At 35.5% G+C, this 22,012-nt stretch overlaps 2 protein-coding genes and 1 non-coding gene across 4 annotated transcripts in view; 2 read left to right on the plus strand and 1 right to left on the minus strand.

Annotated features, from left to right (window-relative positions):
* The window catches only part of LSM11 (LSM11, U7 small nuclear RNA associated), a 66,582-nt gene extending 57,448 nt beyond the window's left edge, over nt 1-9,134 (plus strand). The window contains exon 5 of the mRNA XM_032158506.2: nt 8,796-9,134. Within this exon, the coding sequence (XP_032014397.1) occupies nt 8,796-8,828 (33 nt within the window). The 3' untranslated portion in view covers nt 8,829-9,134. The remainder of the gene's footprint in view (nt 1-8,795) is intronic.
* CLINT1 (clathrin interactor 1) overlaps nt 1-22,012 on the minus strand; it is a 76,130-nt gene that overhangs the window by 18,861 nt on the left and 35,257 nt on the right. For both annotated transcript variants that reach the window (XM_032158503.2, XM_032158502.2), the window contains exons 2-8: nt 15,363-15,467; nt 14,658-14,754; nt 12,128-12,236; nt 11,005-11,169; nt 7,575-7,752; nt 3,509-3,755; nt 1,296-1,365 (exon numbers count right to left, since the gene is read on the minus strand). In XM_032158503.2, the coding sequence (XP_032014394.1) occupies nt 1,296-1,365; nt 3,509-3,755; nt 7,575-7,752; nt 11,005-11,169; nt 12,128-12,236; nt 14,658-14,754; nt 15,363-15,467 (971 nt within the window). The remainder of the gene's footprint in view (nt 1-1,295; nt 1,366-3,508; nt 3,756-7,574; nt 7,753-11,004; nt 11,170-12,127; nt 12,237-14,657; nt 14,755-15,362; nt 15,468-22,012) is intronic.
* On the plus strand, nt 7,044-7,150 carry LOC116472009 (U6 spliceosomal RNA). The gene has a single exon (XR_004248934.1). It is a non-coding gene; the product is annotated as a U6 spliceosomal RNA (small nuclear RNA).

Genomic DNA, 22,012 nt, shown 5'->3' on the forward strand with positions numbered 1-22,012 from the left:
AGTTTATTAAAACTCCATGATCATCAAATGCAACCCTAAAAATATCAATTTTCTTGAAAACAACTGATCAGAAATTACTCAAAATCTAGCACATACTGGAAATCAAAGTGAAGAAATCATCAATCCCATCTATGAGAAATTCAAGGTAAACAGTTCTTTTGGTGTAGCCCTCTCTTTTTTTTTTTCTTGAGATGGAGTTTTTCGCTGTTGTCACCCAGGCTGGAGTGCAATGGCGCGATCTCCGCTCACTGCAACCTCCGCCTCCTGGCTTCAAGCGATTCTCCTGCCTCAGCCTCCCGAGTAGCTGGGATTACAGGCACCTGCCACCATGCCCGGCTAATTTTTGTATTTTTAGTAGAGACAGGGTTTCACCATGTTGGCCAGGCTGGTCTCGAACTCCTCATCTCAGGTGATCCACCTGCCTCGGCCTCCCAAAGTGCTGGGATTACAGGGGTTAACTACCACGCCCAGCTGCCCTCTTTAAATATGTTTGATAGTTACATACTTTCAGAGAATGTCATTCCTCTGACTGAAGCACTTGCCATTGTTTATCACTAGATAACTATTTGTGACTCTGATTAATGATTATTTTCTCCACTTGACCTTTGCATGAGGACAACAACTCTGTTTTTTACAAGCACCCAGATCAGTGTCTGATTCAATGAATATTTGTTCAATTAAAAGAATAAAAAGTTAAATGATCTCTAGGCATGCCCAAGGTGACAGCCGCAATTAAAATTTAGGGAAAGACGGTAAAATGTGCAGAGCAGTACCTTTTGTTTATAAAGAAAGTAAAGGCAACAGTTTAAATGCAATTTTTTGTTTCTCCAAGTTAATCTTAAAAAATTAAAAATGGAAACTATAGATTCCAAAATCTATGATGAAAAATTTCTGAAAGTACATGATGCCTGGAAATACTATTTATTATTAATTAGGGAAGACACAGTACATCAGGTATGAGGAGTCATTATAATCTAAGTATGATAATGATTTGAGGATACTATTATTAACCACCAATAAGTACTGACCACAAAGTTTTGCTAGTCTGAGGGTGGGTCAGAAAAAGGTATAAAATAGGGACAGAGAAATGGGTATACATACAAAAAGATAAGCAAAAATAACACAATGATTCCAAATAATGCTCAAGACTCACTAATTTCACATAAAAAATGAACCCAATGCAAATAAGTAATTTTATTTTTCAATCTCTCTTTTATTTGGCATTTTAAAAAATGACTCTCAAACCAAGGTTACCAAAAAAAAAAAAAAAAAAAAAGGCCAATGTAGAAGCTTACCTGTTGACTGGCTGGTGCCATCAAACAGATCAACAAGGTCACCAGATGACTTGCTGCTAGGCACTGAAGTCTGAAAACACACACATAACTCAGGAGCTTAGAAATGTTTGCTTTTCTATAAATCAGCTCTATCCATCTCTAATTCTCAACTTAGACATACATACCTGTTATTAGCTTAATAAGGGTAGGGTTTTCTGGAAAAAGAGTACTGACCTTGAATCCTTATGGAGAGGCAGCAAGCACTTTTAAGTACCTCCATTCCCAGCAGTGTAAAAGTCTCTTAACATTGACACTTTTTTTCCTACCTCACTTTTCTGACTGCATTTCACTCTGGAAAATGTAATTGCCAGATCCCACTCAAATCTTAATGCTAAGTATCAGTTCATTAAAAAAGAAAAAAAAAAAACCCTAGCATATGTACCAGTCCCGTACAATATACTGAGTCATAATTGCCCAGGTGTAAAAAGGCCAAGACCTTGGCCTGTTAAAGTCTTACAAGAAAGCTCCCTAGATAATTCCAAGGCTTGAGATCCACTGGATTAGAGGTCAAGATCCTAAACAGCTCTAAATTTTTATGAACCTTAGCAATACTTATTGTTTGTATATCACAAAAGTTAGTATAATTCTATGTTATTTGATATATTCTGATATGTTTCATATTTAGTTCCCAAACTAAACTGAGGCCTATACCTGTAATACTATTTTTATCTTCTCCACAGAGCTAAGCACCCTGATACCTAAATACCTATGTCCAATATGTTCGATATATACATGCTAAATTAGAACTCAATTAGGCAATGGGGAAACACTAAGATCCTAGGCATGTTGATTTGAACTTTGAAGACTAAAATACTATGTACTGTGATTCCAAAACACCTTTAAAAAGAGATCCAAATGAGTTGGGTAACTTTCTAAGAATTTCAACCTTCTAGACATTTTTTTTGAGGGGAGGAGGGTAAATGAAAACAAAAAAGAAAAAGTTTGTACTGCCGGGCGCGGTGGCTCATGCCTGTAATCCCAACACTTTGGGAGGCCGAAGGAGGTGGATCACTTGCGGTTGGGAGTTCGAGACCAGCCTGACCAACATGGAGAAAGCCCCGTCTGTACTAAAAATACAAAAAAATTAGCCGGGCATGGTGGCGAATGCCTGTAATCTCAGCTACTCGGGAGGCTGAGGCAGGAGAATCGCTTGAACCTGGGAAGCGGAGGTTGCGGTGGGCCAAGATTGCGCCATTGCACTCAAGCCTGGGCAACAAGAGTAAAACTCGGTCTCCAAAAAAAAAAAAAAGAAAAAGAAAAAGCTTGTACTACAAATATAAAATATTTATTGCAGATTGTCATATATTCAGGCCATACGACAAACTTATTTAAAATCCTTTAAGATATGTGATAAAAGTCTCAATCTATTATTAAAAAAATTATACAGATATTTGGCAAAAGCTGACATGGTATTTGTTATTGCAACTAAGCAGGCCTGGTTTTATTTTCAGAGTCACCTACAATCCGCTGGATACATTAGAAAACTGTTTTTCCCAGCTTTTAGCTATTTCTCTTGCAAAGACACAAACTGGGGAGACAGTAGTCGGGGAAAGTGACAAAAACAATAATTTAGTCTTTTGAGGCAAATCTCCCTATTTGGCAGATTTCTGTTGAAAAGACTAGGGTTTGGCCAGGTACCTAGCAGGTGGATTTCATGTCTATGGTAAGTAAAAACAAATGAAGATGGTAAAAGGGGCAGTGCTTCTTCTGATACTGATCAATAATGACTGTGAGGCAAACACGCCTCCCTTTATAGGCAATGTTTCTACATTAAATGAGATAACTTGCCCCTATATATCTCTTCTTAGCGCCCTCGTTTGTCATTTCTTAAAACTTTCAAATACTTCCAATGTTTTCTTTAGTGAATCTACTTGTGGTTGGTAACCAGTATTGTCTAGAAGGGAACAGATGCACTACATTCTGATTCACAACCTTCCCCAAATGAACCAAAAGTGTCATTTCTACTTTCACAGAAAGTACCCAATCATTCAGCAATTGGACAGGTTTCTCCCCTCAAAGAGATTTCTTATTATTAATGTCTCTGGGTAATACATGCCAGATGATCTATAATTAATATGATTGCCTAGAAATGCCCAAGCCTCTAATGCAGGAATTCTAAGAGCGGTTTATAAAAATAAAACCATGTATAATGTGTAAACTACTGCCATTCCCACCTTAACTGAAGACTGAGGTGTGTGGGTTGAAGCATTCTGATCTGGACTTGCTTTGTCCCCTGTGTAATGTGCTGCTGCTCCAAGATCAATGGTTTTGGAAGGATTTGCTGTGCGCTTGTGTCTGGTTGTGGTGGTCTCTGTGGCCTGTGTGATATGAATATGCTTTGTCGTCACAGTCTCCTCTTCATCTTTGAATTCACCTTTGGGAGATCTGCCTCTTCTGGCTTTCTTTTCCTCATCGCTGTCGCTAAAAGATATTAAAAATGAAGCAAAATAATAAGACGGGATTATTTTAAAATGGGTCCCTCAGTGATTTGAGCTAAAGAATTTCAAATGCAGTAACTCCAAAATTTCATACTTTGACTACTTGACAGGGATCAACAGAATGTTATCTAAGCTGTCTGAATAATGATATGTGTGCGCTGGGGAGGGGAAGTGGAAACACAGAGAATATCCTATATAAGTCTAAAATACTGCTACAAAAAAGTATTTACATAAATGTGTATAAATAAAAAATGTCAAAATAACTCATTTTTATTTATTACAGATTTAAGCTTAATTTAAAAATAAAATAGCAGGATTTGATATCAGAATCCACGATAAGACCCTGAGAGTTCAAACACTTGCATTTGATGATTATTTTCTTGACACGGATTGTGTACGAATAGCTATAGTTCCACTTTTATAACACAATTCTGCATCAACTCTCAAAGACTAATGTGTGTACATAATAAAATATTAAAAGTTCAATGGATGCTAAAAAAAACATACATCTTAATTCAAATAATTAAAACTCTCATCTGTAAATGCATGAAAATGTAAGGGAATGCACTTTACAACTGTGCTATTTTACTATAGTATCAGGAGATCAAACTTTTATATAACTATAGAAAATGCTTTCTAGAAAACAACTATATTTAAAATATTTTAAAGATAATTCTCCTTCAGCCACATTCAACAATTTTTTCTTTCCTTTTTCTTTAATAGTGAAAAAGATTTTAAAAACTAAAGAGTAAAAACCTGAGTTTTTCATATGCTAGGAATGAAAATATCAGCCCTAGTCTGTTCTCTAGTAACAAGTCATTGGGTTTTTTTCTTCTTCCTTTTTTTTTTTTTTTGAGACGGAGTCTCGCTCTGTCGCCCAGGCTGGAGTGCAGTGGCGCAATCTCGGCTCACTGCAAGCTCCGCCTCCTGGGTTCACGCCATTCTCCTGCCTCAGCCTCTCCGAGTAGCTGGGACTACAGGCGCCCACCACCACGCCCGGCTATTTTTTTGTATTTTTAGTAGAGACGGGGTTTCACCGTGGTCTCGATCTCCTGACCTCGTGATCCGCCCGCCTCGGCCTCCCAAAGTGCTGGGATTACAAGCGTGAGCCCAGCCCGTCATTGGGTTTTTTTCTGATGTAAGTAGGAGACAGAGAGAGAGAAAGAAATATTACTTGAAACATGTTCCATTACCTGTATTACTTAATTTTAGAGTAGGTGGTTTAATTTATAAATATTCCGGAATATAATGTTTAAAATTCTCCTTTAAACTATGACTACTGCTGATGCAATTTACCTCAGACTGAACTACAGCAACTTGTACTTAAATATAAACCAACCTGGAACTTGTATAAATCAAAGATCAAAAAGAATGACTTCCCACACAGAGCAAAGGGGTTAAATTTATTTTTATATATAAACATTTTAAGGAACCTACAAGTTCTGATATGCATTCAAAAGCCCTTACTAATTTCTCAACAACAAATGACTTGAAGATTCCCATTAGTCGTACAAGTAAAACCGAAATTTCTTACTTTTTTGGTGTCTAATTTTATTTCAGCGCAAAATTATTTACAAGTTGAAAATATAAATCTGACTAGCACACGATGAAATGGAAGCTCCATATCTGATCAATGTTCAAGAATTCCTGAATGTAATAGTGAACTAATAAGTATGAAATTCAGGTAACATGCCATTGAGACTGAGGTCACATGCAACTCTGTCAAAAAATCTACTCTTCTCTCACAAATACTTTAAGATAAAAAGTTCCTGGTGTGCCCTATCATTATCACGATAAATCACGTTCACTGCATTTTCACTCTTTTAAACCTAAATACTCTTTAAAGATTTAGAAACTGTAGGAGATCCTGTCTTACAGACAACATACAAAATAAAAATCATGGGAGAAACAGAAATAAAAGAAGAGTAGAGAGACAAAGAAAAGAAAAACTAAGGATAGAAGGGCAAAGGAGAGAAAGTAACAATACAGAACACACACAGATATCTAACCAGCCTATATGGCCTTATTGTTTATAAGTAAAACCTAAGACCCAACCAGACTGTGTGGATCTGCCTAAAGTAACACAGTTAGTGGTGGAACTGAGCCTGCCCTGAAATGTCTCTTTTTCAAGACTGTTTGAAAAACTGGAACGTGATCTTTGAAGAGCCAGAACTTATTTTTAGCACTTTGAATAAATCTATTTTACAAGTATACATCTAGCTTTTTTATTACTGAAAAAGGATGCATATGATAATTATAAATACTAAACACTGGGAGGGAAATGGTGCCCATTTCAAATATATGGAGCTGTTTCCCTCATTCATGTTTTTGTGGCCTGTGTAAGTTTTGGCTTGGTTTGGAAAACATTATTGAAATTATGGCCATTATTCTGTTGGTATTTCCTGAACAGGCATTCCAGGGATTTAAAAGATATGAAAACATCCTTAAAATACACTAATTAGATTGTATTTTTGTTTGGACCTCTTTTTAATGATCCCTAATTCTGAACTATTAGGATTTTTGGCACAGGGTAAAGAAAAAGAGATGGTATTTAGTTACGAGAACTCACTTGAAGGCTTGGTTCCATCACTAACTGTGTTATTTACGCAAGTCCACACAGTGTGATTGGGTTTTAGGTTTTACTTATAAACAATAAAGGCAAAATTCTTACTCTACTCTAGTAGAGATATTGTGAGGCACAAATGATAAAGGTCAAATTTACAAAGTAAAATTTGCTCTGTAAATTAAGTGCTTACATGCATTACCCTTTACATTGTCTAGAAAAATTGGTTTATAATAATACTGGTAAGTAAGAACAAAAGTGACTGCTGCAAAGCTCAAAGTATTGTTCTATGTAAAACTAAATACTAACGTCCTACCATCAGAAAATGCAGTTTATAAAAATATAGCTCTATTCTCAAAAACTGGTTCAAAATCCATTTGGATTGTTTTTCTGGTACACACTGGCACAGAATCATAATGAAATGTCAAGGAAGCATTAAATTTCAAATCTTTTGACTTATGTTTAATTAAACTTAATATATAAACTTCATTATCTCTCAGTATCTTAGGTCCCTGGATCACCTAAGGTCCAAATGCAAAATAATCTATACAAGTTTTTACTGGGGAAAAAAATCTAAGGAAAGACTACTAGCTTGAATAAAAATACACAGGATCAACTTCAAAAATAAGTAGACAGAGGCAACATGGAAAGTATGTCAATACTAATTGCAAGTAGTGTATAACCTAGTATCTCAAAAATAGTTGCACAGTGCTTGCTTCGGCAGCACATGTACTAAAAACAGAACAATACAGGGAAGATTAGCATGCCCCCTGTGCAAGGATGACTTGCACATTTAAGACTTGTTCCACATTTCTGCACAGGGCATATTTAGGGCAGTGAAACTATTCTATATGATACAGTAATGAGGAATATTATGCATTTGTCAAAACCCACAGAAGTGTACAATATAGGAAACCCCAATGTAAACTACAGACTTTAGTTAGTAAGTGTATCAATATTGGCTTTTCAATTGTTAACAAATGCACCATAGTAATACAAGATGTTCACAGAACCTGTTATGAAGGGGAAATGGGTAAATGGCAACTCTGTACTTAATGCACAATTTTTCTGTGAGCTTAAATTGCTCTAAAAACAAATGAAGTCTATTTAAAAAAAAAAAAAAAGGCCCAATTTCAGATAATGTTAATACCCCAAACAAAACCAACAAAAAACCAAAAACCCAGTGGCATAAATTCAGGGCTCTTTCTAAGAGACCCTGGAAACAAAGTGTTAAAATACCTGCATCTTTCTGGAGAGTCTTCTCTATCTTTCCTCCGGAACTTGCTGATGGTGTCATCAATTGTGCTTCCAATTTTATCACTCAGCTCACCTAATTTATCACTGAATGGAAAAGCACTCTTGTTTTTATCCCACTCCTCATCCCATTTTGATTTGGGCTCAGGATCATATCTTTCACCTAGATAGAGCATTAAAAAAAGAAGCAATTCTAAGGACATTAAATTCAAAAGGTATCTACAAGTCCTTATTTCTCAGGCTTTTCCTCATAATAAAATCATTTTCAAAGGAAACAGAAAGCTCCCACAGTGCTGAATCAACACAATTACAGCAAGGCATAGCATGTAATGCCAGTCATTAAATGGCAGGAATGCAGATTCAAAAGCTTTTGTTTATGAATACTTACACAACCTTAATGCATAGCACAGCATATCAGGAAGTTCTTAAGGGCTACTGAAAGGAGTAGTGGAAAACACAAAACCAACACATGCTATATAAGCAAAAGAGAAATGAAAATCTTTTTGTTTTCACAAAAGACACTTAATATGTTATATTTTATTCCTGTCCCTTAATGGTTTCCCAATTTTCAGAGAAGCATTGGATAGCAACAGTATCTTAAAAAATACAAACTGAAGGAACTCCACTCTGAATGCTACATGTCCCAATAAGCTAAAAAGTCTCAATAACTGTCACTCCTCAGTATCAAACTAAAAAAATAATTCAATGAATTTTCCGGGGATTGGAAAGCATTCCGTAATTACTGTACAAAGAAAGGATTACTCTAACTACCAAAAACTACACACACTAGAATCAGGAAGTATGCTCAAACAGTAGTTCAGAACAGTGTCAACCAATTCAAACACCCATTCCAAACATATGCCAAGACTGGTGAAACCTAGAGCCTCTGTGTGAATTTGGGAATGCAGAGAATAGATCATGGCAGTAAACAAAAAACCCAAAATGTCAAGATTTGTTTTAGTCCTTGCCCCTAGGGACCCGAAGGAGACATAGGAATTACGGACACAAAATGAAACCCTTCCATTTCCATGTCCAAATCGAACTTAAGAAGCAATGGTAGAAGGTACAGAGAGCACGTGAGGTATTTTTAAAAAAGAAAACATTAAAAATTAAGGCAGGTTGGAAGAAAAGGAAAAGGGCAATGAGAAACAACAAAATAACTGAAAAGTGGCTAACAGAGCTTTTGTTTTGAACTTTTGTTTATAGGATCTAAAAGGATACACAGCCTTTGGAGATTGAACAAAACCATTTTGCTGAATTGCCTGCTAAAATTGCAAGGCTGAAATTTTCTGTTAAGTGTTTAAGGATTTTAACATATTTACTGAATCTGGAAGTGACCATCAACTTAAAGCAAACATGACAAAATGAAGTTTTCTAGACAAAATTTAAACCAGGATGGTTTTTAAAAAAATAAGTGATTTTCCAACAATGTGTATGTACATTTCAACAACAATGTGATGAACTAGACTTCGGAAAGAAACAAATTTACACGAAAAATGGAAGTGGATGAAAACCAAACTGATTAGCATGGCATGGTGAACATCATACTGAATTACTGCTAAAGATACTGGATATTGGCAAGACATTATCTAATGACAGAATGAAAAAACACAAAACTGGCCAGGCGCGGTGGCTCATGCCTGTAATCCCAGCACTTTGGGAGGCCAAGGTGGGTGGATCACTTGAGGTCAGGAGTTCAAGACCAGCCTGGCCAACATGGCGAAACCCTAAAAATACAAAAATTGGCGAGGCATGGTGGCTCACGCCTGTGGTCCCAGCTTCTTGGGAGGATGAGGCAGAAGAATCACTTGAACCTGGGAGGCGGAGGTTGCAGTGAGCTGAGATGGTGCCACTGCACTCCAGCCTGGATGACAGAGCAAGACTTCTCAAAAAAAAAAAAAAGAAAGAAAAAGAAAAAACACAAAACTGCTGGTAGTGATTAGTTAAGTCTGAATAACATAAACCATGAACAATAACTTAGCAAAAGAATGTGATGCAAACACATAGGATAGCCAACTCTTTAATACAGATGCTGCGGTTAGTGCATTGTGACTGAGTTTGAAAACATATTCAATTTTCTAAGTTTAGCTGATATAATTATATATCATGCTGGCAAAAAGAAAGATACAAGCAAGAATAGTGCGGAAATAAGTTTCAAATAGCAATTTCTATTAAAAACACATTAAGCTGCTATAACTACTTTGGAAAAGCTAAAGAATAAAGTTACTACTTGGGTAAATAATCCAAAAACTTTGGACTTCCCCAAATAGAAACTCCAAAACATTATTTATATGCTTTAGGAGAAATATTTTTGCCCAATTCAAAAACTGACTTGAGGCCAACTCTGTCTGGTTGCACTGCCTATGAGTTAGCCCTATTAAAAAAGAAAAAGAAAAAACTGACTTGTATATGATGCTTCAATATAAAAAACGGAATTCTTCTGCTGTTAGAAACATCCTTAAATAGCTAACTAAATGCAGTATTTTTTCTTTGAGAGCGGGAAAGCAGAGGAACAAATGAGTAAGGATATTTTATATGTTAAGATTTTTACATGGTTCCACTGAAGGAGATATGAGAGCTCAATATAATCCAAATATAAACATATATGGGTAGGGGGGAGCTGGAGAGCCTCAGTGAACAGCTGCTAAGATACACAGCACTGGCTAGTCTGCATACGCAAAATGACCACGAGATTGTCAGAGCTCACAGAAGACAGAACAAGTCCAAAGGGACATGCAGTGAAAGACAGTTCTTATTTTGTGTATCTGCTTCAAGCACCTATGCCCTATTTTAGAGAAACTATATTATTACATTAAAAACAAACATGAAAGATGAATGTTTTAGCTGCTTTTAAGTGTATTGGGAAGAATAAACAAAGCGATAGGCCTAGATGAAAAACTGAAAGTATCGTCAGTCTTCTTTTATATGTCAAATTATGCAATGCTTAAATAAAGAAAGAGAGACTGAGGCTGGAATGACTGTCAGGAAGCTTATCTGGTTTGGGCCAAAAATACAGCTAAATTGGTTTCAAATTAGAAAGATGAATTTCCTGATCAAACTTTATATTTTTATACTCTAAACTCTGAGTTATAGAAACTTTCTTCCTCCTTCTTTTTAAAATGGCAATCCTAAGAGGGAAGGGCATACATCTGTTTTAATCTCTGGATGACACCTCAAAGTATGCAGTCATATAATTAGCCATTAATGGTTAAAATCCTATTGCCGAACCCACAAGTTAAAAATAGGAAGATTCATGTGATAGTAGAAGCCAAAATTAGTACTGTGTGTATTTTAGTACTCTAAGTATTCCTAGAAAAGAAAATTAGCATTTTGGTCTTTGGTATTTCACTGACTCTTAAAATATACTCAAGAAGCTAAGCTGATGCTTAGGTGTCAGCTTGTCTTTGATACTCACTGTATCTGAATCCTCCAACACTGTCTGAGGAAACCCCAACATATTTGTCTTTGTTCTTCTTTGCTTTCTTTCGCTCTTCACGAAGCCTGTCGTCATCCTGGGCAAATTCAACCAATTCCTTCACCTTCTGTCGAATATTTATACCCTGATCCTTGCCATGCTCATCTATGAGGATGGTAAGAGACAAGCAAAACCTAAGAATTCACTTAATATGTATCAAGCTCTTTAAGATAAAAAAAGACACAAAAACTTCAACATAAGAAACTAACTTCAATATTTAAAAAACAACAGAAAGAGGCAAGTTGTGCTATTTAACTTTGTCATTTCCTCTTCAGCAAATTCTATGTTCTAAAATGGAATTTTGGCTTATACAGCATGTAAAGATGAACTAAAAAGGACCACAGATAATGGTACTATGCAAGGTCAATTAAAGATTCACTAAAAAGGATTACTGATGATGACCACACAAAATAGAAATATCCATAAGTGCTATTGTGTTTTTCTATCATATTTTAAGAAAACAAATCAAAGGAAGAACCACTTTAGCATGTTAACAACTGAAAAGCATACAAATGTCTTGGTTTCTCCAGTACAAGTCTGAGACACTAATTATGAAGTTTTAGCGTAGCTCAAAAACTGAATTTTTAAAGTGCTTACAACTGGGGTACGCTACAAAATGAAATGTGCTTCATTCTCTAGCCTCTTTCACATTCAAAACACACTGTGGCCTTGCTGCCTTTGCACAGTAAATATTATTTGGTGGGAGGGGAAAAAAAACCCAGCTTCAAACAGATGTGTGTGTTTTGGAGCTCTAACCTTTTCTTCCCATATGATTAAAGCTATTCCTTTATGGACACCACAGGGGACCAGTCTCCAGTGCATATTTTAATATAAACCCGAACACTCATGTTGTGTTGGTTCTGTTGTTATTAGCCAGTCTTTTCTGCAAGTTCTTGTCTTCACTAATTAATACTCTAGGGCCCCACGTCTTGGATTCTGCACTCGTCACACAACCAGCAACAGTCACATTCTAATTAGAGCAGAGAAGCTTCTAAGCTGGTTCAGGTGACTGACAACTCCAACTACTGTTTTAATTTGCTTATAAGGTTTTTCTATTGCTCACCTACAAAGTGGTAATTTTCCAGGGATCGTAAATCATAAATGTGTTCTCTGGCACTTGTAACAACACGCTCTGATCCATTCCTTATGAGGTAAGCTAGGAGCAGCAACGACTGTAAAAATACAAAGCAATAAATGATTTAATGAAATAAATTCCAGTAGAGCTTTGGTAAATAGTTAAAAACAAATAATTCTAACATTAGCAAATAAAGAATCTTCATGCTGGTGGTGAGGTTTCTTTACATTAGACTTTAAACACATAATCTAGAACTTACATAATCAATTTGAAGTTCCTCTTATATTAAGCATAATAAATAATTATAAATCATCTACTGGATACTATGTGTCAAAGACTTAAAAGAATAACTCTGATGTTCAAAATATCAGAATGTATGATATAAATAGACAATAAGGTTTCAGAAAGCTGACTCAGTTTTTACTTTTCATCTGAGCATTATGGAACTGAATTGCCAGAAATTATTTGGTAATTAAACAATCCTATAGTATTTTCCCCAGATAAAATTTAATTTTGAGGTTAATTATGTGGCTTTTGTTTTAAAAGGCTGTGGCCAGTCTCAGTGGCTCATGCCTGTAACCCCAGTACTTCCTGGGAGGCCAAGGTGGGCGGATCACTTGAGGTCACGAATTTGAGACCAGACTGGGCAACATGGTGAAACCTCGTCTCTACTAAAAATACAAAAATTAGCTGGGCATGGTGGCCCATGCCTGTAATCCCAGCTACTGAGGTGGCTGAGGCACAAGAAATACTCAAACCCAGGTGAAGGTTGCAGTGAGCTGAGCCCACACCACTGCATTCCAGCCTCGGCGACAGAGAAACTCTGTCTAAAAAAAAAAAAAAAAACAGATTGTTACCAAAAAATAATAATTAAAAAAACCTGAAGGTAGAAAATTTTGCAAAACAGAGAGACATCTTCAAACACACACACAAAAAATAGCTGGGTATTGTGGCGCACACCTGTAGTCCTAGCTACTTAGGAGGTTGAGGCAGGAGGATCTCTTGAGCCCAGGAAGTCAAGACTGCAGTGAGCCAAGGGCACGCCACCGCATTCTGGCTTGGGTGACAAAGCCAGACTGTCTCAAAAACAAACAAACAACAACCAACCCCCACTCCCAAATTAAATTTTGTTAAAATGTAAATTTAGAATGACTGCTAATGGGTATAGGGTTTCTTTACAGGGTGATAAAAATGTTCTGGAATTAGACAGTAGTTACTCCTACAAAACTTTGTGAAAATACTATATAATAAATTGTACCTTTTGAACTTAACAATGCTTGGAACAAACTTCACTTGATCAGGTATATGAAAATCTAGTTAGGCGGAGAGTAGGGGGCAGCAAAAACAAAAAAAATCTAGTTAGGATGGTGAAACTGAGGGACACAAAACCTCCTTCTACCAGTAATTTACAGCCATGTGTCACTTAACGATGGGGATATGTTCTGCGTAATGTGCCATTAGGCGATTTCGTCATTGTATTAATATCATAGAGTGTACTTACACAAACCTAGATGGTATGGCCTGCTACACACTGACAATCTATGGGACAACCTATTGCTTCTTGGCTACAAGCCTGTGCAGCATTGTTACTGTAATGACTACTATAGGCAGCTGTAACACAATGCTGAGTATTTTTGTATCTAAACATAGAAAAGGTACAGAAAAAATAGGGTATTATATTCCAATGGGACCACTGTCATATAAGCAGACCATCATTGACTAAAATGTCCTTATGTGGTATATATGACTTTAAAAAAGGAGTTTACCCAAGAATTTTTAAAAAACCAAAAAACTAAAAGGAAATTTAATTTACAGAAATTTCAATTATTTCATCACACCTACCATACAACCTGAGGGAATGACACTGAATGTTTTCAGAAAGAAATAACATTAAAAAAATGAAACTAACACATAGATTTTCAATCCTAAAAGCCAAACTATGTCATTTTGGATAGCAAAGAAAAACATTCTGAAGAAGCAAGAAAATATGGTAGGTTATAGAAGCATAGATGACTATATTATTATAGAATTCTGCATTATATGAGATCAGAACAAAAGGAATCTGATAAAAAGTTCATATTCATAAATTTAAAGTTAGAATTATATTTTGAACATTTTTGATACACAATACTGTGAGAATACTATCATAAATTAGGTAAATTTCTATGTCGATGACAAACCATATCAGACTGTGGTATTCATCTTAACTGCTCATACACTAAACATGCACACTACTCTACTATAGATTCATTATTTTTGATATGCACAAACATTTTAGTAGGAAAAATTTTAAGAAATAATCAACATTTAGAAGTATTATTAAGAATTTCTCATTCAGAACAATTGTTCATGATGACTAGAAAACAGAACACAAATAACAAATCTACTTCTTTCATGTGTTTTCGATTATTCTATTCTAGGATTTAATATACTTCAAAATCACCTATGTATATATACCTTAAATTTCCAGCATTTGTTTTCAGCATGTCAAGTAATTAAAGCAGACTTGTGTCCATACCTTATAAACTCTTCTCCAATTCTTTTTGTTGTCTTTTAACATTCGTGACCAAAGCATGTTCATAAGTTCTGGAAACTGTTCATACATAAATGTAGCCCTGAAAAAAGAATCATTTTCTTTAAGAGTCCGCAATATATTGACAGTAGATGGCAGACTTGTTCTAATTTGGTGTTTCCCCGAAGAGTTTTTACAAATTAATAAACTCAATTCAAAAAATTTAGAAGATATGTACTTCCTTGAAAATGTTTTCCCTATGTTTTATACACTACCTGGCACATATGTAAACCCCACTAATTAATCAATACTTTGTAATTAATAATTAATTTAATTAATTAATATACTTTGCAAGCTCTTCGTTCACTGGTACAATGGCCCAGATGTTCACAGAAAAAATTTTTTGTAACTTTCACTTCAAGTTATTTTACATGCATTTGTCAAAATTTTACATGGTGAGCTACAGCATATCTCAAAACTTCATTGAAAAAGATGCATTGTGGGTTTCTTTTTTGAGCCAAATTTTTAAGGGGAATGGATTGCATAAAATTTTCCACATTAGTATCTGAAACTTTCTACATTACTATCTGAATGATTATGCAAAATTTATATTTTGGCAGCCAAGTAGTTTAAATCTGAAAGCAAATTTCACATTTCTGTGTTAAGACACTTTGATTTTTTTCTGCACTGCTGAGTCAAATTATCACTTACTTGGCAATCTCTCCCATGAGTTGCCCAGAAGGTCCCCAAGGATCATCGTTCGTTGCCTCTCGAACCTTAGACTCGATCTCTGAATAATTCATAACCACATTGGTGCTGTAGAGAAAAAAAATGCACGCACACACGCACAAAGATTAGCATTAAAACTGAGAAACACATGAAAACTTAATAATGACACTACTGGGTGTCCTAATGAGCTACCTCTACAGGATGGGAGAGAAAACATCTTTTGTGCACAAGCTACCCCAAGGACACTATGTAACACACTTAAGTTATCTTTAAGCAGATTTTACTGTTCCATTAGCCTTCAAGAATACAGATGAGAGATTACATTAGAGCTGGCGTAAGTCCAGTAAAAAATGGCTGAGGGTCAAATAAAAAAAAAAAAAAAAAACTGAACATGCTGGAGTCTATTATAAAACTAAGTTGTCAGTTTCTTGACCAGATCTGGTTTACATGCAATGCAGGCTTATGTTTCCTGCTTATAGAAATTCTATAAATTAGGCAAAATTATGTAACAGCTGAACAGTATCTATATCACATTTTTAAAAAAGAATAAATCAAAGATATCTACAGATGTTTAGAACGACTATAAACATTGAACTGTAATCCTTGAGACTTTTTTCCTTTACTCTATCATATGCACTTCTATGTCATATATTCACTGTAACCCTCACTTTTACTGGCTGCATAATATTCCATCAGGAGATTGTATGATGGACACTTAACTTTCCCTTAGGTCTTCGGCAATAATCAAGAACATGGGCCTCAGGAGTCAGAAAGATCTGATTCCAATCACTTACTATGTGACCTTTGACAAAATTATGTTAATTATCTTAATCTCAGTTTCCTCAACCAATAAATAAGAATACTACCTCAAAGGCTAGCACAGCAAATGGTGTTTATTTAGCACAGTGTCTGATATATAGAAAGTACTCAATATATGTTAGCTATTATTACTATTAAATATAATAACCAACACCAGCCTGGGCAACACAGTGAGACCTGGTCTCCAAAAAAAATAAATAAATAAATAAAAATTAGCCAGACATGTTGGCATGCACCTGTAGTCCCAGCTACTGGGGAGGCTGAGGTGGGAAGACTGCTTGATCCCAGTAGGTCAAGCCTTCAGGAAGCCATGATCGCCCAACTGTACTCCAGCCTGGGCAACAGAGCAAGACCCTGTCTCCAAAAAACAAAAGGAAATATATATAAAATAACCATCTATTAGGAATATTTCAAAACATTATGTAATATTTTTATATGAAAGAATTCACTTTGGAAAAAATCAGATTAAGACATGAGATGGCAAAATATTTGGTTAAAATGGAATTTCTCAGGCTTATACGAATTTAAGAATCCAAAGACACTTTGAGAATAAGGAAATACTGCAAAAATCTGACATCCTAGAGTAGTATTCATTTGACATCGAAAGCTCCAATTATTAACAAATAATTGTTATAACAGGTATCTGTGAATATGGTAATTCAATTCTTCCACTTAACATTAAGTCTTAGAAATAGTGAAAAATCAGAATTTGGTAACTATTACATACATATACCCCACTTTTGCTATATGGTTTTTCAGTCATCAAAAAGTTCTATTTTTAAAATAAGGAAGGTTTGGTTGAAATTGGCACTCAAATCTCTTAAATATAAATTTCAAATTTATTACAAACACTTCAATTTCTTCATGTTTAAAGAACAGACCAACAAACAGGTTTGGGTCAAATTTTAAAGGAACAATTATGCATATAAGTGTGACTTGCCAAAAAACTGAATCAATCTGGCTTTCAGATTTAAATTCAGAACACTGTTCTACTATGGAAGAAAAGCAAAATACTATTATTTTCTTTCAAATCTTGGAGAAAGCTGCCTCCTAAGATATCAGTTAATGTGATGAAATAAATATAAATTCCTTCCCCAGGACTAAAATAAATCCACAATCTCCACTGCCCACCCCCCTTTAAAAACGTTAAGACCACTAAGGAATACATTTTCGTTAAAATCCAGTAATGGTTCTATTACAACAGTTTTATGTATAAATGTAGAATAATTTTCCTAATTTTATCAACCATGGAACCAAAATAAAACTAAGGCAGCCAATAACAGATTCACAATTTAAGATGCCACAAAATGATGAATTTCAGAATGCTTTTGTTTATCCTGGTGGCTGAAGAATGCTTGGCCTAGGCAGTTAAAAGTGTCAAAATGCAGCTGTGAAAATGAACAATAGCAATTAGGATTATAATTCACCCAAGCATTTCATTACCAAGAATGCACTTGAAATCTCTTTGCATTGTTTAATTTGTTGGAGAAAAAGATGAAAGAAGTTAATCTCCAGTCCATGTACATGAAATATTTTTACCAGAGCCTTCATAAATGCTGTAGCTTTCAGAACACTGCTTTCCTTGTTCAAGTGACAAAGGCTCATGGGTCAAATAAGAAAGGTTCTGTTTCCCTAACCCTTCACAAGATTCTTAGCTGAAGGCCTGTGTGAGTGCTGTGTTTAGAGGGAGAGGTGGCAGAGAGCCAATAATCTAAGAATCTCCTCATTTCTTTGGTTGAAAAACAATGGGAGCCATCAGAACATACTCACAATATAGTTATTAAGTATATCCACAGAAGGATATGGCAAACATAAAACAAAAAAATAACAGAATGCTTACACAAAGAATCCAGATCTATTAAAAGTTATTTTCCAGGCCAGGTGCAGCGGCTCCTACCCGTAATCCCCAGCACTTTGGGAGGACGAGGCAGGTGGATTGCTTGAGCCTACAAGTTCGACACCAGCCTGGCCAACATGGCAAAACTCCGTCACTACAAAAAATACAAAAATTTGCCGGGCGTGGTAGCGTGTACCTGTGGTCCCAGCTTCTCAGGACGCTGAGGTGGGAGGACTGCATAAGCCCAGGAGGTTGAGGCTACAGAGAACAAGACCCTGTCTCCCATTCCCCTCCTCACAAAAAAGCTATTTTCCAATGAAGCTGTTGCTTTCAGAAACTGCAAAGAACTCCCTCAAGATGAGATTTGATGGCACAAAGAATTCCAAGACAAAGTATTTTAAGCTTCAATTAATTCAGAAACAAATGTAAACTAAAAACAACACTGTATGGTTTGGCCTTATTCCGGGTCATTTAAAAATAACTATTTCTAAAAAGGTAGAAATGGCATTTTGAGAGTTCCTTTCTCATGTTTTCTACTGCCCTCAATCTATGCCCTACCCATAATTCCAGTGACCTTGTTTAAAAAGGAAAACAATCCCTCCGTGCTAAAAATAAAAATAAAAATTATGTCCAGATTTGAAAGGAAAAAACGGCTAGTTTAATTCTGAAAACTTCTGACACAAATGTTTTAAGAGTGTATCACAGACGCTAGAGGGGGCACTCTCAATGGTTTCTTAAACACACACAACAATCCAGACAAAGGTCTAGAATTTGATCTGCAAACAAAATTACAGAAAAAGACATTGCCCCTCCCCAATAAATTTCATACCATTTAAACTAACACTACAGTCAAACAAGTGACTTATGGACTTTCACCAATCCTAAATTGAGATTCCTAACTTGAAATTTTAAAAAGTTATCTCTTTACACTTAGTTGTTGTTTTCTTAAAGTACAGGCAACCATTATTATGACCTTCTGTTGAAGGCTGAAAGTCTTTGGATACAGGCTTTTCTACTTACATTTCCTTTCATGTAATTATCATTACAACACTTAAGAAAGTAACCAAGAATACTTTGATAACACCAAAAATTTTTTCTGTATATTATTTTAAACGAGCCTGACAGTAATATCAAAAGAAAACTTGACTCACAAAATATCTAATGATTTTTAACATTTCTGCTGTCGCCATCAATACCTTTTATTTACAGATTTTTATCTGTATTTAATTTCTGCAAACATAAAGAGACATGAGAATGTAATAATGTAGGGAAAGTAAAAGAAGAAAAATAACTTTAAGAAATGCTGCTGTTTCACAAGAGAACATAAACCAGGAAAAAAAATGTTGCTGTAATTTTTACATTTCTTCACTAGTTTAAATAGTATCTGTAATTTTGAGAACAATCTAATAGTCACCAGAAAGTACAAAATGAGCCCTTCTCACATGTGTTCTATCTAGGCTTACTCAACATATTAACTTTCTCTTTGCTTAAAACAAGAGTCTTGAAAATGAGTAACCTGAAGAGTAGGTTTCTCTGTCCTGATAAAGATAGGTAATTATTAGGATCACACTGTTTAAATTTAACAGTTACAACTACTGGGTAGTTCAGCAGTATAACTGGCTAACAATACCAAATCTTAAGGGACTCTAATACTAGGCCAAAAAGAAAGTTAAGAGAGGGAATGAAAGATGGAAGGAATCACCAAAGAACGAAGAATACAACAATAAAATCCACAGACACAATCATTATTGTTTATATTGATGAAACTGTTTGTTGTTTCCACAGTGCTTTTACTCGTTTTCACATCTGCTTCTTAGAACACTCCAGCAACTTAACTCTGCACAACTCAGCAACACTGACTCACTAGATCTTTAGTGCCAACTGCGAGAAGTTACCGTCCTCAAGTTTTGCACACATGATTTGATATGGTTTGGCTCTGTGTCCCCACCCAAATCTCATCTTGAATTGTACTCTCATAATTCCCACGTGTTGGGAGGGACCTGGTGGGAGATAATTTGAATCATGAGGGCGGTTTCCCTCATACTGTTCTCGTGGTAGTGAGTAAGTCTCATGAGATCTGATGGTCTTTTTTTTTTATTATATACTTTAAGTTCTAGGGTACATGTGCACAACGTGCAGGTGTATACACGTGCCATGTTGGTGTGCTGCACCTGTTAGCTCGTCATTTACATTAGGTATATCTAATGCTATCCCCTCCCAAGATCTGATGGTCTTATCAGGGGTTTCCGCTTTTGCCTCTTCCTCATTTTCTCTTGCTGCTGCCATGGAGAAAGTGCCTTTCACCTCCCGCCATGATTCTGGGGCCTCCCCAGCCATGTGGAACTGTAAGTCCAATTAAACCTCTTTTTCTTCCCAGTCTTGGGTATGCCTTTATCAGCAGCATGAAAATGGACTAACACATGCTTCTAGAGCTATGTAAACACAGCCAATATTCAGTTAGTCAAGGGTCAACTATTCAGTTTATAAATTACTACTGTTCATTGTAGCCCTCCTCTTTATTCTCCATTTTCTGCTTATTTGACTACTTGATATTCAGGTAATATCAAATTATTTTACTTGGTAAGTTTCAGTCCAGTTTTTAGAGGTAGAATTGGTTAAAAGCTAAAATGAGGCTTTTACTTACAGATAGTCAATACTTCTTATCTACATTAAGAATCATCAGTAAAATAATTAACAAGAAAAAACTTGAGCAGTCCTTATTGGTATTTTTTCCTCTTAAAAGTTCAAGAATATGCTTTGCTAAAACAAAACTATATACCAAGAGAAAAGGTAAAGTATAGGTATAATGTGTTACTAACTGCTAACAAAGGAATAAGGAGGAAACTGAAACAGATTGAGAAGTATTTTTCCCAGTTTGCCTTTTAAATTTTATTCCTTTAAAAAAAACTGAAGTCAAATGAATCTATATTTTTTATACAGTTTCTCTTTGTTTTAAGCTTATTGTCAAGATTTCACTCATCCTGAGATCAGGCAATCTTTTATTTGAGACCTCTAAATGTGTTTTGATGTATACATGCATACACACACTCATACTAAGATAATTTAAAAGACAGAAACATCTGGAGACAGAAATAAACATAACTTAGTTCCAAGCAACAGTTTTAAATAATGGTTTTTTTCTTTATATTAATACTTTCCTGTATTTTCCAAATCTTTTCAAAGTATTATATTGTAACCAAGGTTAAACTACTAAAGGCCATTAAAAATACAAGTACTGTATCATCATTAGCTACATTTTAACTATTTGTAGGCAAGTAAACATCATGGTAGACCACATGAATATTATCTGCACTTCCAATATCTTGTCTTATCAGATTAATAAGTGCAGCAAACAGTAACTAAAATATATACATACAGACTAAAATATGTACACCAAGTGCTATGTATGCAAAACCACAGAGAACAATTTAAGTACCCAATTTTGGAATTAATATGATTTTTAAAAACTGTATTAGGGATGAATAATTCTTGACATCAAAACCTGTATTTAAAAGTCACCTTTTATCCTCAATGCCACAAAGGTTTCAGAAAAGATACTTTTATAAATTAAGTGTTGTAGAACGGATTACACTCTTATTAAGTATAAATCTTCTTAATATTTTTTTAACCATAAAACACCCATAAAATTAACATTGTAGAATAGGGGTACCCAACCCCCAGAGTTGGGGACCGGCCTGTTGGGAATGGGGCTGCACAGCAGGACGTGAGCAGCGGCGAGCAAGCATCACTGCCTGAGCTCTGCCTCCTGTCAGATCAGTGGTGGCCTTAGATTCTCATAGGAGCGTGAACCCTGTTGTGAACTGTGCATGTGAGGGACCTAGGCTGTGTGCTCCTTATGAGAATCTAATAATGCCTGACGGTCTGAGATGGAACAGTTTCATCTGGAAACTATCCTCCCCAACCCCTGGTCTGTGGAAAAATTGTCTTCCACAAAACCGATCCCTGGTGCCAAAAA

Source organism: Hylobates moloch, unplaced genomic scaffold, assembly GCF_009828535.3.
Source record: "Hylobates moloch isolate HMO894 unplaced genomic scaffold, HMol_V3 SCAFFOLD_6, whole genome shotgun sequence".
Taxonomy (NCBI): Eukaryota; Metazoa; Chordata; class Mammalia; order Primates; family Hylobatidae; genus Hylobates; species Hylobates moloch.